Raw genomic sequence first — 19,110 nt, 5'->3', positions numbered from 1 at the left:
ATGTTTCCATCTTTCCCACACACACCCCTGTGCTCATAAGAAGCTGCTGTTCTCTGTTATTAACACTAAGTTAACTCTTTCACTAAAGCATCAGACAGAATAATTACAGGCCTATTAAAACACACAGACTATATATATCTAGAGGGAACACCGTATGCTTCTGTTGTGTGTCAGTTTGAGTACACACCAAAATGAACTAGATTTGTTCTAGTTTTGAGGAGTAAAGACTCAATTGAGCACAGCAGATTTAATTTGCACGCTTATCAAAGCATAAAATGAAATGGAAGATGGAGTAATGATAAAGAAATATGGGCATTGTGCTAACTCTAACTCTACACACAAACATAAAATGATTAGCTACATACACGGCAAACAGTGTAAAACACTACTATATTGTGCCTTTTGCTTGTTCAGTGTGCAGTTGAGTGTACAGGAGTTTGTCACATGTATGTGAACAAAAATCTGTATTAAACAGATACAGATTTGGCCAAAAATCCTTCCAGTTTGCAGCAGCTAAGGACTGGAATCAATTACAAAAAACCCTAAAACTTGAAGCACTTATATCACCTGTTGCTTTTAAACAACTTCTCTCGGAACACATGATTGATATATGTACCTGTTAATTGTTTTTAGCCTTTTTTTTCTTTTGTCTGCATGGTACAATGGACCTCTTTCAGCTGCATTGTCAGAGTTGATTTCATTTATTTATACCTTTTTAACATAAAAACATTTGAGTGTTTTAATTTTGGTTACCCAATAGAGTTATATGTTCCTTTTTTTGACCTTGTATTGTCTTATTGTTTTTTTTTTTTGTTTGTTTTTTTTGTCTGTCTTTTGTGCCCTGTGTATTTATTGTGTAACTTATTGTTGTCTTGCACTTTTATCACCTTATCTTGGCCAGGTCGCCGTTGTAAATGAGAATTTGTTCTCAATCGGCCTACCTGGTAAAATAAAGGTTAAATAAAAATAAAAAAACACAGTTATGGAACTGATCTGAATCAATAATGAACTGACTTGAGTTGAAAAATGACATTTTGACTTGTTAGAGCTGCTTTATAGCAGAATATAAATTTGTTACTATTGTGAAGCTGCAGTGAAACAATCTATGTGTGTGTGTGTGTGTGTGTGTGTGTGTGTGTGTGTGTTTTACAGGAATAGCACTGCCTTCCATTGTTCTCCTCTCTGCCTCTTTCCTGAGTACCCCCTCTTACACACTTCCTGTGGTTCCTGACCACCAGTCCACACCAAACACTGATCATATACTGCCTGTTACATAACACAAATCTATACACATACAGAGCTAAGAATAGGCAGCATGTTAAACATGTTACAGCCCTTTGGTGCTATAAAAACACATTCTCGACCCAAAGAGCTCTGCCTCCATCCCAAATTTATGTTATGGTTGAGTCAATGTTGCTATCTGTTTGTAGGTAGGGCAAATGCTAGCAATGTGCTCAAATATTAGCCTGGTTAAAACCAGACCATTATCAGTTGTAACTATTCAAATCACTTAAAACAGACACGATAGCTGATTCGAATGAGTGATGTTCGACGGCGGCATCCATCTTTGTAATGTAGGCTACGAAATCTGCTTCAAAATCCCAGCACTGTCGTCATCGTGTAAAGCCCGCCCCAACGTTTCTGATTGGTGCCTCGATTTCGACGGATTGAAAATGGGCTTGAATAAGTTCTTTGCCAGACTAACTTTCAGAGCAAATCTAAATTTGCTGGAAGTTGTCTGAGTTTTCCCAGGGTACTAAAATATGTTATCAATACCTAGCAAAATAAAATAACAAATAAAACATAGTTAAAACATGCTTAAAAACATTTTTACATTTGCATTTAGTAGACGCTTTTGTCCAAAGCGACTTACAAAAGAGAGGAAATAAAACAATTAGTCAAAAAAAGCCAAAAATAATCATTATATACAATACCATGTTCATTAGACAACCATATTAGGAAGCAAGCAAGAGAAGAAATTTCCATTGGTCTTTCTGACTTTGACTGTCTGCCTGCCAATTTTAAAGCCTTTAAAAGTATTTTAAACATTCAGACAAGTCTTTGTCAAGCCAACATCATAATTTGTCTTGTCAAAATTTGCTCTGGTTATTTTTCCATTTCCAACTGGTGACGCAAGTGGTGACACGCTTCGCATTGAGTGTATGTGTGTGTGTGTGCTCTTACCCTGAATGAGTGTATGACTACATCCTGTGCTTCCAGTTCTCCTTCCAGAATGCTGAGCAGCATCAGAAGTTCAGCTTTACTGAGAGTCTCCACATTCATCCTGCTGCCCTGAAACACACAGATGAATTCAATGTCTGAGTCCTGAAGCAAAACAACAGGCTTGGCCATACAACTCAACACATGTTTTAGAAGGTCATGTATGACACAACTGTACTTAGACCAATGAAACGGGATCATACCACACACACAGATCAATTTTTCTGGCCTAGAAATGCAATAATGTTCCATGCATTTTATCAGCGAATGACTCTTGATCTGAAATGACATTTGTGTGAGTCAGGCATTCATGAACATTAAAACACACACAGCAGTGTTCAGCATCTCTGCATTGTGGCCTGGCTCTCTGTCAGACCACATAAATGCAGGAAGCTATTAGCATATCAGCACAGAGGTCTCCAGTGATCAAGCTCAACTGCTGTACTGTAACAGATTCCCTGCAGTCTATTAACACACACACACACAAGAACAGAGGGAAGCCCAGCAAACACCCAAACACAATCTGTGTGGTCGCTGATTTATAAAATATCTTTCTAATTATGTTCATTCTGTAATTACTCCCCTAACCCACAGCTGCACACCATCATAATCAAAGTTACTTAATCCAGCAGTATTGTTAATTGCTTAATGCTGATTGGTTGACTTATTCCAGAGTTGTGTAGATTCATTTTCATAACTACACAGAAAGGAATTACTTCCAGGTTTGACAACCACATTACACCTGCAGCATAATTTTGCCACATTCTTCCCGGATGTATGCTCCTAGATATATATCGTTCCTTACACAAGAGCGTTTTAGGGATAAAAGATAAAAGTGGTTATTAATGTCATAATGGTTGTATTATTAATGATGGACAGCTTCACATTGTGGATTCATTAGCATTTTTCTCCCCAATAATAGTTCATCATCAATTATTTGTCATAACACATAAATAATAGGTAAGATTTTGTTTTTTTATTAAAAAGTCGCTAAACATACAGTTGATGGATCCCATTGACTTCTATAGTATGGGGAAGAAGAAAAAAAAACTACAGAAGTCAATGAGTAAATGATGACGGAATTTATATTTTTGGGTGAACTATCCCTTTTATATTTTTGAGGAAATTGTGAGAAAATTGTCAAATTTGAGGAAAAGTATCTGAAATAAATGTATATGATATGCTAGAAGGGATAGCTTAGCATGAATCACACATTTCATTTTTATGAAATGACAAAACTTATCACAAGAACTTTCTCAATCTAATCAATCCTAAAATCAAGAACCTAGATCTGACTCTTAAGTAAAGGTGGTTTTCTCAGTAGTTGGCTTATAGGGGTTTTTCCTCCTAAGACAATCTAATGAGATCACTTCCTGATATGATTCAATTTGGCCCAATGTTAATGTGTTACTAGGGTGGCTGCAACAAGTATGTTATTCTTTTCCTTCTATTGAAAAGGAAAAGTCACACAGCTTGAGAAGACTTAATATAATCTCAGGGCAATGATGTCATCCAGACATTACTAACACACTGCGGATGTGAGCCAGTTCATAGGACCAGAATGCGTGTTAAATCTGGAATGCACCTTGATGACTCAACGATAAAGCTGTCAGTGATCTAGCCGGAGAGTGCTTGTGTGTGTCTGCTTACACACTGATTTGATACGCCCATACCTACTATTTGCGTTAAACATGGATACAGAAACTCAGTTGTTTGCTTAAGAGTTCCATGTTTATTTATATGACATCAATGACTAATGCTTTGATAAATCTCTATATAAAATCACATGCAAATTAATACACAAAAACCACAAAATCATATTTTCAGCTTGTGTGTCAGTTAACCCATTATTTACATTCATTCGATATATAAATAGGAGGAAACAGACTGCATCAATATTCCCGAAAGAATCTTCATCATACTGTATCCGGTAAAAACACTATCAGTGCAGATCAGATGTGCATCCTGCTTTCATTTATTTCCTCTCAAGAGATCCTGTAAAAACCACACACTTGGCTATATTGTTTGTGTGAGAGTTTGACAAACATAGTATGTCAAGAGAGGATTGAAACGCTGAGCTAACAAGCTCAAGCGAACTATGGAAGCTTGTTTCCGCCATAGAATGAAAAATATAAAAGGTAATTGAGACTTTTTATCTCACAATTCTGACTTTTTTTCTCACAATTGCGAGTTTACTTCTCGCAATTCTGACTTCCCATGAAGTCAGAATTGCGAGATATAAAGTCAGAATTGGCCTGATAAGTCGCAATTACGAGTTTATAGCTCACAATTCTGAGAAAAGATGTCAGAATTTTTACATATAAACTCGCAATTATGTGTTATAAAGTCAGAATTGCGAGATGTAAACTCGCAATTGAGAGAGAAAAAGTCAGAATTGTGAGATAAAAAGTCGCACTTCTGTCTTTTTTTCTCAGAATTGTGACTTATCTCGCAATTCTGACTTTATATCTCACAATTCTGAGAAAAAAAGTCAGAATTGCGAGATATAAACTCGCAATTGTGAGAAAAAAGTCAGAATTGTGAGATAAAAAGTCACAATTATTTATTTTATTTTTATATTCAGTGGCGCCGGAAACAAGCTTCCATAGCGAACAGATCTTGACTTGAAAATATTGAAAGTATTTTTAATACAGTATGGGTACTAAGGAAATATTGTCATAGATGTATTAAACGGCAAAAACATCTGAAGCATTACACAATCAAACTGAGTGTGGATCTATCCCTTCAGAGAAATTGATCAAATTCGGTGATTTATTAAAAAAACACTCAATTTGATTTTAATTGCATGATTAAGACTTAAAAACAAAATAATTGTGTAAGCGTTTTTTTTTTTTTGTGTGTGTGTGTAAGCATGACTAAAACATGGGAGCACAGATCACTTACTCACAAGTCAAAACGGGTTTAAGTTTAACACAAAAATCCACACAAACACAAAAATTCCTGATCACCGGCTATCAAGGCTACCACCAGACTAACACGTCTTATGTCCATAATTTGAACTAAACTACTGTTAAAAAGTTTTTTTTTAATTATTATTATGTCTTATCTATAGTATACTAACTAGAGCAATTGGTGAGTAAAACTACCCCCGTTCGCCCCACATGACACTGTGGCTGTTATGTGTAGGCAACCTCTGACACTATAGGCTGTAAATAACAATAACACAAATAGCACATTTGACCACGAATTGGATTCCAGAAAAAGGAAACATAACTTTAAACTACAGCAATTAGAAAGAGGCGAGATGATTCATTTCAGCTACGACAGCCAAGATCTGACATAGTGAAAGCGGACTGAAATTTAAGCCATTACTTTATTCATGAGAACCAGTCCAGATCAGTCTGATTTGTGAACAAATTATTTAAACAAGTTGTGTTAACTAGATCAACTGATTCATTTAATTGATTCTGCGCACAACAACGAAGAGCCACACACTGACCTTGATAATGTTACAAATTAAATAAGTACACCAATCCTGAGTCCTGACCATGCAAAATCAGCAACAGTCACAGAGAAAAACAAGACTATTTATGTACAATGTTTCACAGAGAATAATAAAGTTATGAGGGAGCAAGAGAGTGTGTAATAGAAAAAGTTACAGGCTCTGCAGCCAAAAACATAAGCACACCAACTTGGTTAAAGCCAATAAATCTTTGAATCACTACAACATTCACACACAAATTGTGAGGTGACAAATAATGATCTCCTGACAGACAACTGATATGAAATGTTCATAATTTAAAAGATTCGAATAAATGAGGTAAAGAGGTAATGAAGATCTTCAAAATGTCTCATTTTATGTTCCACAGAAGAAAGAAAAGAAAGAAAGTCATACAGGGTTGGAAAGACATGATAGTTATATTTTATATTTTTGGTTGAACTATTCCTTTCTTATGCAAGTAGTAGGAAGACAGACCTTGTCTCTTCTCTCTGACAACTCGCTAAACCTCCGACTTAACCCACAGCTGCTGAGGGCAAGCCTTAAAAGAAACATCAGACTAATGTCAGCTTACTTAATGAATCATCAGTAATGAGGGAGCGGGACATGTGTCAGAAGGGAGTGTGGTTTCTGCCGCCACTCTGATGCGTTACATGCGTAACCCCATATTAAACCAGCACAAGCCCAGTAAAACCTTTATCTGGCAACAAAACGCAATCTCTACACAGCCACAAAGAGTGTGAGAGGGGAAATATAGAGAAACCCTATATGGATTACAGAGACTGAAAAGAATTCCAGGAATTCACACCCCACACACAAATTAATCAAATATTAACAGAAAGAGATTCCAGACGAGACTGTGATGCATACTAATGCATCTCCACTATATTAGCAGCAGATCCAGCATCTTCTGTCACGATACAACTTTCCTAATTCAAGACTCTGATTCTGAAGCAGTAACAAAATAACACCATGCTGAATGATTTCAGGATTGCATAACACTTGTATAAACGCAACATGCGGTGATTTGGCACGTTGGTAAACCTGACCTGTTCACCCTCCTCTAATGAGGTCACTATATCCTAAACCCTAAACTCAACCCTTTTCCCAGACTAAGGAGTCAAGCTGTGCTGAAACGCTTTGATTTTCACTCAGCATAACTTCCTCATTGCTGTGGATTTGTGGTTTAGAACTAAATTTGTACAGAGCGGGACTCAAACAAACCACCCAGTGGTTACTAAGGTGGCAACCCACGGCTTCAGACTGTCATTGACATCATTGCTTGAGAGGTTGTTTTTTTCTCCAGTGCATCTCTTTATCTACAGCTATCTAATAGCAAAATCTTCAATCCAGGATGTTATGGGCCCACCACATTTATTCACAAATTGAAATGGAAAGAAAACAGTCCATTAACTAGATACATTAGAACTAGAGGAGAATCTGCAAAACGAGGCACGCTCTTATTTGGTGTAATTACGTCCTGACCCAATAAGAGCACTTCAACCCAGCTCTCAAGTGACTGATTCTGACATGCCAGTCAAAACAGAGCATTTCACTGCATACAGGCTAGACCACATTTTTGCCCTTCACCCACTGACAAACACTTACATATCTGCTCTTTAAAATCACTGCTTGTTTGATTCAAAAGAACACAAATAAAACTGAGAGATCTCATTCAGAGTAACAAATTTACCAAATGTGTCCAAATCTTTGGCAAATAAATTTGATAGCTACAAATTATTACAAACACAACATTTTTTGAGTTACATCATCCACACAGGTTTTTTTTTTTTTTCAATCAGGATCAAGGATAAACATGCACTATCAAATATATTTTAAATATTTCAAATTTCACTAAATGCAGTTAATTTTTTTTTCTGGTGTTCTGGCATAAATACTTATACTTAAATGAGTGATTATCTAAAAATCCCAAACAATTTCTTCACAATTGGAAAATAACAAAATCGTGACATTTTCAAAACAACTGCTTAAGATTATAAAAAATGAAATTTAGGGAAAAAACAAAACAAAAAACAAGTCATAGTCTATTGTGAGCTTGTTGAAAACAGCAGGTGAAATATGGAACGAGGATGAATAGCCTATTGATGTACAGAAACAAGTTTATAAATGTTTTCATAAATATCTGACAGTGTGAAATCTTAAATATAATATGTGTGTATATATATATATATAATAATAAAAACATGTATCTAAAAATATATTTATATAAATATAAATACAATATATTTAAATATAGCTATTTACTTATAGCCTATTTCTCTTACGTTAATGTTTTACTTTACCTGTTGTTTTTATATTAAATAAAAAGAATTGAAATAAAGAGAAAACCAATAAGCAGATTTTTATATATATATATATATATATATATATATATATATACAGTGTTGGGAGTAACGCATTACAAAAGTAATACATTACAGTAACATATTACATTTTGCTGTAACGCAGTAGTGTAAGGCATTACTAATCAATTTTCAGTAATATTTTACTCGTTACATGTTCAGTGAGGCTTGTATTACAGTTGTATTACAGTGTATTGTCTGCTTTTACTTCTTAAAGGCAACAGACTGTGTGAAAGTTTTAAAGCAGTCTTTCAGTGCCAGTTCAGAGCGGTCGCGTCTGTAACATTGTTTTTTCCTCATAAATGCGAACACGAAAACTAAAATAAAATGAATATTTTAAGTTCTATGGAGACTGGAGAGCCAACCCTTCCTCATAAGATTTGCGCAGTGTAATTAACAGAATTACAAAAAATCGATTTTGCCTCCTATTTTTTTGTCACGCATGAATGTGTGTCTTTTCCCTAATATTAAAAATAAAACATAGACTGATATTTGTCTAATGTCTGGAGTCCTTTAAGGAAGTAGCCTCTATAAGTTTTAATACATGTATTTTCTGAGAATTTTTATTTCAAGTTTTGACTGCAAATGTCATGTCCATAATGCTGGACTTCCCCAATTTTAAATAATTTATCCTCAACTAGTTTTGTGGTGTAGGTCTACGTATTTTATAATGTTAACTTCAAATAATACTAATAGCCTAATTTAAAGATATGGGCAGCAGTGGATCTGGACGGTAAGGAGAATAACGCTGGAGTTGGAAGAGGTGTGTCGCGATTCTGTAGGTTTGTGAATCTGAGTCGTGTGGCGAATCGCGATTTCGGTTTCATATTGCATATCGTTACAGCCCAAAAGTTAAGTTCTACTTAGTTATTTTGGTGAAAGTAACTCAAAAGTAATACATGAGTAATGTAACGCATTACAATTCTGGGACAGTAATATTGTAAGGTAATGAATTACTTTTAAATAACAGTAACAAGTAATACCTAATGTATTACAGTTTGGAAGTAACTTGCACAACACTGTATATATATATATATATATATTTTCAAAGTGGAAATATTGTTGTTTTGGAAAATAATGGCAGGTGAGGTTTTGTCACATGTCTTAACAAACAGTTTGTGGTTAATCTTTTATAAGCTGCGTGATTAGGAACAAGAGCCATAAATTCAAGCACTGTTCAGCAAAATGCACTGCTGCGATGGATATCAGATTTCCAGCGGGACACAATGCTTTCCTTTCAGGGTTTAAAAAAATCACGATGGACATATGTACAATTTCACATACTGCTAAACAAGCAATCAGTGCACTTCTCAAACATTTGAAGCAACGATCAGACGTGTGACATCAGACCGGGAAAAACAGAAACAGGGACAAAATACTTGTTGTGCTACTTAGCATTTAATGGACATACTATAAAGATCATACAACCAATTATCTAATGGTATATCCAAATTCATAACAAGAAAAAAAATCTGCGAGAGACTTAACGTAACTTACGTGCATGAGTACGATAGAACATTGTGTGCAGCAGAAATAATGTTTATCATTTAAAACCGATGTTCAGATGTTATGATAATAGCGAGATAATGTATTGGAAATCAGCACTGGGATCTGAGATTCACTCTTCCACACCAGCATGCTCTAAAGATCACATTCACACCCTCCACCCTTTCCCTATTAAGTCATAATTCCAGAAATATTAATTGTATTACCTTCATATGTGTTTTTGTTCGCTCATCAGTTCTCGCGATCACAGTTATCCCAGTTTACGGAGTTATTTCTCACTTTCACTGCTGGGTGGCCGTGTTACTGTCCCGGCCGAAAATATCGACTACTGTCACACTGACAGATCTTTCAGCCAATAGGCAGAGATCACGGTCCAGAATGCTCCATTCGGATTGGATGTTAGACGACAGGAGGAGGAGCTAAGGAAGCATCGGTTCAGTGTCTTTGTCTACGGTTGTTTGTTTTATGTGCAGTTTATTGTAGTGATTTCAGCACATTTTATTTGATTTTTCAAATCCAAATCCATGATTACGTACCTTCTTTGTGAAGGCAATTTTTTTTCTGAGACCGTATATTAATGGCTGGATTTTAGACGTCTACAATGTAAGCAATCTTTATAAAAACAAAATATTGATAATGGTATTATTATATTATTATACCTGCCACAATATTGTTCCTCGAATGTACGTATTGTTCTAATGTAATCGAGTGAGTATGTTTCTAATGCTGTCTAGACATTTGTAGTGGCATGGCAAAGGTGAGCAGATAAATGCGCCTTTATTTGAATTTCAGTTAGTGTTAATGAGCTCCCTTTTAATCTTTATCGCCCCCTCATGGACTCAAAGAGAAAATACACATCACATATGAGAAACAAATAGATTTGCATTGTCTTTTGAAAAATCACCAATTATTAAACTTAATTTTAAGATGAATTTAACATGATATAACATGATATATGAAGCAAGCTGGCTTTCCAGATTAACTCTCGGTTGTAACCAGGAAACAGACCAAAAAAAACAAACAAACAAACAAAAAAAAAACAGCAAACCAGGGGTCATGATAAAAATGGATCTATGGAAAATATTTTGTACATATAATGTTCCAGAAAACAACCTTTTGCAGAGGACTAAATACAAGATTCACAATGAACTTTGTAATGGGTTTTGTACAAAGATTCATGAGGAACCACTGTTTTAGCCAGTTGTTTGACTCGACTTTTAAGTTGGTAAAGTATTTTCATAATGTTTAAGTTGGACTGAATGAGTGCTTGTGGTTTGTTTGTGAGCTTGTCTGTCTTGTGTGGTCACCATGCTAAACTTCTCATGCATGAAATTGTTTTGAACTGAGGTTCAATTGAGACTCACTCAAATGGATAAAAAGATTAATTTATGTATGCAAATGAGATGCGTATATGTAATTCCTCACTGTACCCAGTGTGCAATGCAAAAAGAGATTTGAAATCATCATTCATTGCTTCTCTAGAAGTTTTTTTTTTTGGATACTTTTGAATGTCATGATTGTTTTAGTGCTTAGCCTATTGCAAACACTTCCCTCAATAACAGAATAATGTCTTTTTAGTATTTTTTTTTTGCATTTTTGCCTTCAAAGCCATGATGGTATATCATTTGGTTTGTTTTTATTTGAGACAGAGATGATGTGAGAGAGAAAGACAAATGATCTGGTTGTGATCTCTGTTTAAAAAGAAATAAAAAACAGACAGGAGACACTACTGCTGCCAGTATCGACTAACCAAGCCATTTGTCTGTCATCCTCAGAGCTTTTACACTAATAGATTCCGCTCAGGATCTTTAGCCCTGTGTTTTCACTCACACGCACACTGTATATCTGTCTCTCTTTCTCTCTCTGCGTGAAGCTGTTTTTTCTTCTCTTTCTCTGGCTATCAGGACATAACTATTCCACACCAGCTGAAGCCACACACATACACACACACACATGTACGCTCGCGCGCACACACACGCACAATTATTTTTAAATTCACAGTTTTAACATGGAAATCATATTTGTTTTTTCGTTGATCACAGTATTAAAATTCATTTTTATTTTACAAAAAAAGATTTTATACATATATTATTTATTTAATTACTATAGTTTAGGCAATGTTGTTTGCTATGTCCCCTCTACTTTCTTTAATTTAATTAATATTAATCTTGTTTTAATCAGTTCTTTAGAGTCTTTAGTATAACTCCATCCTGTTGGTCTTTTGTATAACATTTTTGAAAGATGGTTAAAAATTATACAATTGTGTGTTTTGTGTCAATAACAATAACAAAAAAAAACTTTAACTCTTTATTTTCTTCCTGCTCATTTTCTTGACATTGTATAGTTATAAGTAATGAAGTCAATGTTTAACCAGGGTTCCGGGACCCACTAGGGGGCAGTCAAAATTTTATTGGTTAGAAATTGCTGAGAAATTGTAATTTGTGACTTTGTAAATAATTTAAAGCAATCTTATTTTCATTACATAAACAACTGGAATTAAATACAGAATTTCAATATTGTAATGTTAATTATGATAATAATTTATTTATTTATTAAATTGTTTATTTTATTTTTATTTAATTGACACTGCTAGTTAATTTAAAAGCTGTTTTCCTCATTGGGACCAAAAAGTCCCCACAAGGACAAGGATGTCAGATATTTCCATCTTTGTGGGGAAATTTTTCCCCATAATGTAGGGTTTAGCTGGCCACACACACAAACAAACACACACACAGAGAGAGAGAGAGAGAGAGAGAGAGAGAGACAATGATTTAACAGCAGTCTGCACTATAGGAGTGATTCTCTCTCTCTCTCTCTCTCTCTCTCTCTCTCTCTCTCTCTCTCTCTGTGTGTGTGTGTGTGTGTGTGTGTCTTCAAAGCTCCATCAGTGCCACTTGACCTTCTTTGGATTTACTGATGATGAATGTTACCTTTCTACAGTGTCTCTGTTTCAGTGGAGGTGAGTCATGATGTATGTGTGAGAGTGCTCGAGCTTGTGATGTGAAATATGTCTGTAGGTTTCATTTCCCTTTGATTCACACTTTGTAGCATGAAGTGAAAATAGAAGCTTACAAGCATTTCTCACACATCCAGACAGACACACTATAAACACATACAGTCATTTATACTGAGGCATCCCAATTGAAGACAAACTGTCTTAAATATGCAATAATACATTTAGTGCATCCCAAATCATAGTAGATTGAAAACAGGCTTGTATTGTATAGACTCACCAGCCACTTTATTAGGCACACATTGCTAGAACTGGGTTGGACACCATTGTGCCTTAATTCTTTGTGGCATAGATTCAACAAGATGTTAACAACATTCCTCAGAGATTTTGGTCCATTAACATAGCATCACGCAGTTGCTGCTGCAGATTTGTCGGCTACAGGCTGTAACAAGTCCTCTCCTCTTTTTTTCTCCTCCTTAAGAGCAACGCATTCTCACCCCTAGGTGTCACCTTTGATCATGCTTCAATATTTGATGCTTTAGGCGCCCTTTAGCGTCAGTTACATGACGCGATTCTACGGCGTCATCTAACTGACGCTAAAGGAAAGCGTCAGTTAGATGACGCGGTTAGGTTTAGGTCTGGGGTGGGGGTAGGGTTACACGCGATCCTAGGGCGTCAACTAACTGACGCTAAAGGGCGCCTAAAGCGTCAGATATTGAAGCATGGTCAAAATGCTTCAAAAAACGTCAGTTAGGTGGTGAGGGGGTGAGAATGGGCTGGCCAGTCCGGGGTGGGTCTAAATTCTGACTTCTTTACACTTCGTTTCGAGCAATTGACTGATTTATGTTGTCAAAAATCAAATGCTTCTTATTGCCTTTGTTATATGTAACTATATTGCTCGAAATAAAAAAAAAAATTAATTCATTGAATGATTTGCTGAGCTTTAAAGATGATGCAGAAAGCAAAAACTTGTTATTATCATTTTGTCTGCGTCCATTGTAAATCGCACCATTTCTGCTTCCTTTTCAGACCAAGCTTTTCCAGGTCACTATGTCTACCTTTATAAATGTATATATTTTTAAAGATATTGTATTAAAAACTGCATATATGTTCTTGTTCTGTAAGTTAGCCATCTTCTCACATTTGCCACAGAAGCACAAGTGCTTGACAAGTAATGTAAACATGACGCAACAGGTCCCTCGCATAAATGTAATTTCGCCTGTACGTAGCAAACTTTATCACAGTATGTGTAGTTTCAAAAAATTGCGCCAACGTTAGTGTTTGTGTGTCTGTGTGTGTGTGTTGCACATCCATAATTTCAAAGGGGATGCGATTGCAAATCTATAAGCGCATAAATGTATCAAATAACCATACCGAGACGTAATGGTCCATTCTCATTTGTGTTTATTCTTCCGAAGTCTCTTCGTCTGGGTCTGATCAGAGACTATTTATATATTCCGATTCAAACATGTACGGCTGAATGACATTCTAAACAGCAGGTCTCTCAGTCTCAGCCCTTCTGCTTACCGACTGCATAGGTCTCATCCAAAGGCAGGGAGGGGATATGCAGCTCATTTGCATTTAAGGTCGTATGCACCAAAACAGGTCATTTTTAAACAGGCCCCAAAAATTACATTTTCAAATGGTTATAATAAATTATATTTTTGAGCTGAAACTTCACAAATAAATTCTGGTGGGGAAACCCGAGAACAATATTACATCTTGTAAAAAGGGGCATAATAGGTGCCCTTTAATAGTTATTTTTTCAGTGCATGTTTTTAGTATGTGTTCTGTGTATCTTGAATGCATTTTTTGACAACCTACCCAACCCACTAAGGATTTGAGGGGAAAAAAAAAATTTTTTCCACATTTTTCTGATAAAAAATGAAGGGTGGATGCACTAAAATGGCCACAATTTTTTTTTCGCGATATGTCCTGCAGAGCAGACCCTCCAATTATTGGCTCTTAAGGTCAAAGTTACCAAAAAATAAATAAATAAAAAGTATGAAAGACCATTTGGCAACCCATTTTTGAGACTCCCCAAAAAGCTCTCAATTCTGTCCTGACAACTCTCGGAGAGATCGGAATGGTAATGGATGTGGCTGAGTTAATGTATTTGGTCTTGATGGAATTTATCTGCTATATATTCTGCTGCTGTTGTTGATCATTGTTGCTGCTGGTGGTGCAGTGCACAAAATATACAGAGACTTGCAACTGCCAAAACATTCACAGAGATTCTACTGTGAGCATATACTGCTGCTGCACATAAAACACAAATGAAATAACCCTGTAGCAGATTAATGCAGGTTTCTGAAAGCTGCAGACTGCTAACAGCAAACATTGCCAAGTATTTGAATGCCGAGTAGCAAAGCTCATTAGCTGGTGATGCCATGATAACCAATCAGCTGCACTATGTAGATAACGACGTGATCGCTAACAAATTGAGTTATTGATCTACAGAACTTTGTATATATCGGATAAGGGTCAGTTTCACAAATTGTGAATATTCAACATATCAGAATTGTGCATCAAGTACAAATGTGGCCTATACCTTTTTCACTTCTTCACATGTAATAAAAGTGGATGGAGATTAGACTCTCAAGCAAAAAAGGTCAAAAAAGGGTGTCCAAAAGTGGTTTTGTAGAATGCAAGTATTTTTTTCTGAAGCCATATGATGTTTTTTTTTTTGTTTTGTTTTTTTGTTTTTTTGTAAACATGTTCTTGAAACTGAATATTAATTAACTATGGTCACCGTTCATTAAGATGCAATATTATGAGGGGGTGAATTAATGCTGGTGTACTTTCTTCTCAGTCACAAAAAATATACTTTTAGTGCGTAGCATGGTTTTAGGAATTGGGGTACAGCCTAAATAAGCAGGCACACAACACAATACAACGTCACATTCAGTAATGACCAGCAGAGAGCAGCACATAACCGCCAGCTGTGAGAATCTACACCTCTTTGAGGGTTCAGGAGAATCTAGCAAGTATGATAAAATAGCTAATAGGTGGTTTTGTAGGACCTAATCTAGAGTTGAACTAGAATAAACGTGAACTGCATTCTCTATTCTCTTTAAAAAAAATATACCGGTAAGCTGTTTCCATATTCATGGCTTCTGTGGTGTCTGTGTGAAAAATCTCAGTGAGTGTTTACAAAATGAAAACCTTCAGCCAGCAAATCTTTTCAGTAAAGCACAAATATCTCCAGCCAGTGAGTATCATAATGACATTGATACAGTGGAGTTAATTCTCTCTCACTTTTGTTCTGCTTTTTCTGCTTTTACATTCCAAAGTGCACAGAGTAATACAAGTGGGAGTGAGGGCATGAGAACAAGACTCAGAAATTGTGTGTGTGTGTGTGTGTGCGCTATAACATATAATTTGTATGTCCTTTAAATTGGACAAGGTGCTCTACTTGTTCATTGAGGCACTAGAAGTGTATTGGGCACACATCAGTGGTGAGGAACTCATGCAGCCTCCTTAGCTCAGTGTTGGCTCTATTCCCCGTACCCAGGCAGTGTGTGCTTGTGCGTAATTTAGTTGTATTTAATTTAATCCCTGGTGTTTTGCCATAGAGATCAATGAAGTAATGGTGAAATGTGGGTCAGAATTGAATCTTCTCCGAAACTCTGAAATAAATACAAACCCAGGAACCTACTGAAGAGAGGAGAGACTACAATAATCTTTGATGGAGTTTCAGTGCTGGGGTGAGAGTTCAACAAAACAGAAAAGTGTGTTTGTGTGTGTGTGTCTGTTTTACATTCTTGGTGTTATAGAGTGTCACCCATTCATTGTTGAACACTTTTTTTCTGCATCGTGGCTGATTTGTAGATTGTACACACAAAAATTCTCAGACTTTTTGTGTTTTTGTCAATTTCCCATTCATTTTCTATGGTCGGTCATTTTTGGCCGAAGAACACAAGTTTTTACGACCACTTAGCCTTGGATCATGACCTCAATTTTTTTGTGTGTTCACACACCTAATGCCTTAAGTCAACAAGTTTCGTAACATTCCGATGAAGCTGTGATTTTTAGAATTTCAAAACAAAACAAAAAAATTCACAAGAGCACCTGAGGTTTAAAATGCCAAAAAACATTGAGAAAATGGCCCGCGTTGATTAAGTTTACAACAGAAGGATTGTGGCACTCACAACATCTCAACAACAATCAGTCAAGGAACAAGTTCATATATTTTTATGCATTGATGCCACATTTCAGCTCTGAATGCTTCCATAACAATGTGAAAAGGAGATTTATCTTCAGTTCCTACACTATGAGCATGACTCTCTGCACTGTGAAAAAGAACACAATCTCATTTCCATAATTAGTATTCTTGGATTCTTGAATATCATTACATATACATTTATGGATAGCCAGAGGGGCTTTTCATTTGGATGTCAGCTCTATTGAGGAGAATAAAACAGTAATCTCAGAACAAATAAACTCAATTTCTCTTTAATGCCTTGCAACAAAAATGAACACGTACACAAGTCTAAATGCTTGAAAGGTGTGCATCCAACCTGGCATTCATCAAGATCATGAATTCATTAATTATTATCAGAGGGGGTTTTATTGGGCTTTGATGTATTAACTGTAAACTAATTGAAGCAGGAACAGAGAGATATATCCTAAACAAGATCTTTGACATAAACATCTGTGGCCACGAACTCAAAAGCTCTGAAATATTCATAATTCTCTGAAAGTAAACTACATCAAAGTGCATAGCCTGACAATCTCTTAAGGGCATTATAAAAGCTTTTATTTCTCAACAGTAGTTTATGCCTTCTTTGACTATGCATGCCACTGTGATTACAATCCTGAAAAATGGTTCCATAATGTTGCAGGATGAAGGAGATGCATTACAGCAACACAAGTAGTCAAGAATATTATTAACATTCAAGTCAACTGGAATCAGAATTGACCCTATTTAGTCTCTTAATGCATGTTCAAGGTCTCATTGTGCATGATTAATCGGTGTGTGCTATGGCAAATACAAACAAATGTAATCTCTCAATGTTTTATCAAAATAAACACCATGCTTTGCTTCTGAAATGACATGAATGCCTTTTTCCTTTTCAGCCCCTTTTCTTCCCTTTTATCACCTGCATGCATTGTGATATGTACAGTATAACACCCACTTTTCACAATCCAAACAGTTCTCAATCCAAAACAAATTTTGTTTTTAAAATATCCTTTTGTAATACGCCAAGATTCATGTCCAATAGCCGGGTTTCAGTCACGTGATTCAGTCAAGCAGGGAGTGAAGAGCGCAATGGCGAGATGGAGGAAAGTCCGTACTGTACTACTTTACACGCTATTACAAGAGAAAGATATAAACAAGAAATCAAACATATGTTGGATGTCGTGATCCTTACGTTATGAAGAAGAGTGATTTTCCAACTGAATTAATATTTTCCTGCCATCAAGGCGGTAGATATCAGCAACTACCTCGTTTTACAGGCATACTTTTACTTTACAAAGTTCGGAAACGTTATACGTTACACAAACATAGCCACTTAAGTTGTATTATGTTGCATTTGAAATGATTGGAAGAATTTGTTTTCCAGAACATGGATATACCAAACCCCAACTAATTTGGCCATTTTAAGTCAATATGCCACCAAAGGTGACAAAAATAACCGTGTTGCTGCGCAGTGAAGTAACTGTTTCCATAATGCACACAGCTGATTTCATGACATCCTCACGGGACGGTTTTAACATTTGCAATCTCACCCTACTTACTTCACACAAATTTTGTTTGAGATGGCGGCTGACAGTTATTAATATTGTGATAGCCTAACCTCTAATTTTTTAATCTGTCACTGTTACTTACCATTCTCTCTGTTTTTCTTTTCAAAGCCATTTCAACCGTCTTCTTTCCCCATCTTTGTGCCATCACCAAACAACATTTTTGCAGTTACTGTACAAATGACTACCATTTTTCTCCAAAACAACACACATTTGAGATAAGATGTTTAGTCAGATAACAAATGTTGCCCTGAATGTCATGAAAATGATAACTAATTTTTGACCAAAAATGCAGTTACTGCCTTTTTGCTTCGTAGGGCAGTGGAGTAATGAGGCTGAAAATTCAGCTTTGATATCATTGTAAAAAATTACATTTTAAAATAAACAGTACTGATTTTTTCATCAGATAAATGCTGCCTTGGATGCGAGACTTCTTTAAAAAATATAAAAAATTGTATAAACAAACAACAACAACACAGACACACACAAAACATATTATCAAAGACAAAGAGTTATCAAAAGTTATAAAATCTACACATGTTGACGTGTTAAAATGCATTCTGGCCTTTGTGTTACTGATGATGTTAGACGGCCAATTGAGTCTCGACTAGGCAGAGCTGTTCTCTCATTGCTGAAGCTCTTCTGTTCACTTATTCACAAATCAAGAGAGAAAAATCATAAAATATTAATCGGTCCAAGCACTTCCAGACCCATTGTGCTCATCTCCACCATATTTCATACAGGATAGAAAGACCAATGAGTTTTTAGAGCAATTACCATGTACTATATGTTAAGTGCCATATTTTCAAAGCATTTAAGCAGAGAAAACAGGAAGAAGAGGCGAGAGCAACTCACTCTCT

At 35.9% G+C, this 19,110-nt stretch overlaps 1 protein-coding gene across 1 annotated transcript in view; it reads right to left on the bottom strand.

Moving 5' to 3' along the window:
* cttnbp2nlb (CTTNBP2 N-terminal like b) overlaps positions 1–9,874 on the bottom strand; it is a 64,528-nt gene extending 54,654 nt beyond the window's left edge. Inside the window, exons 1-2 of the mRNA XM_039679084.2 lie at positions 9,756–9,874; positions 2,185–2,292 (exon numbers count right to left, since the gene is read on the bottom strand). Of these exons, the coding sequence (XP_039535018.2) occupies positions 2,185–2,292; positions 9,756–9,761 (114 nt within the window). The 5' untranslated portion in view covers positions 9,762–9,874. The remainder of the gene's footprint in view (positions 1–2,184; positions 2,293–9,755) is intronic.
* Between the last annotated feature and the right edge of the window lie 9,236 nt (positions 9,875–19,110).

The sequence above is a fragment of the Pimephales promelas genome, chromosome 14 (genome assembly GCF_988280905.1).
Source record: "Pimephales promelas chromosome 14, fPimPro1.hap1.1, whole genome shotgun sequence".
NCBI classification, from domain to species: domain Eukaryota; kingdom Metazoa; phylum Chordata; class Actinopteri; order Cypriniformes; family Leuciscidae; genus Pimephales; species Pimephales promelas.
This window is presented reverse-complemented; position numbering and strand designations above follow the sequence as displayed.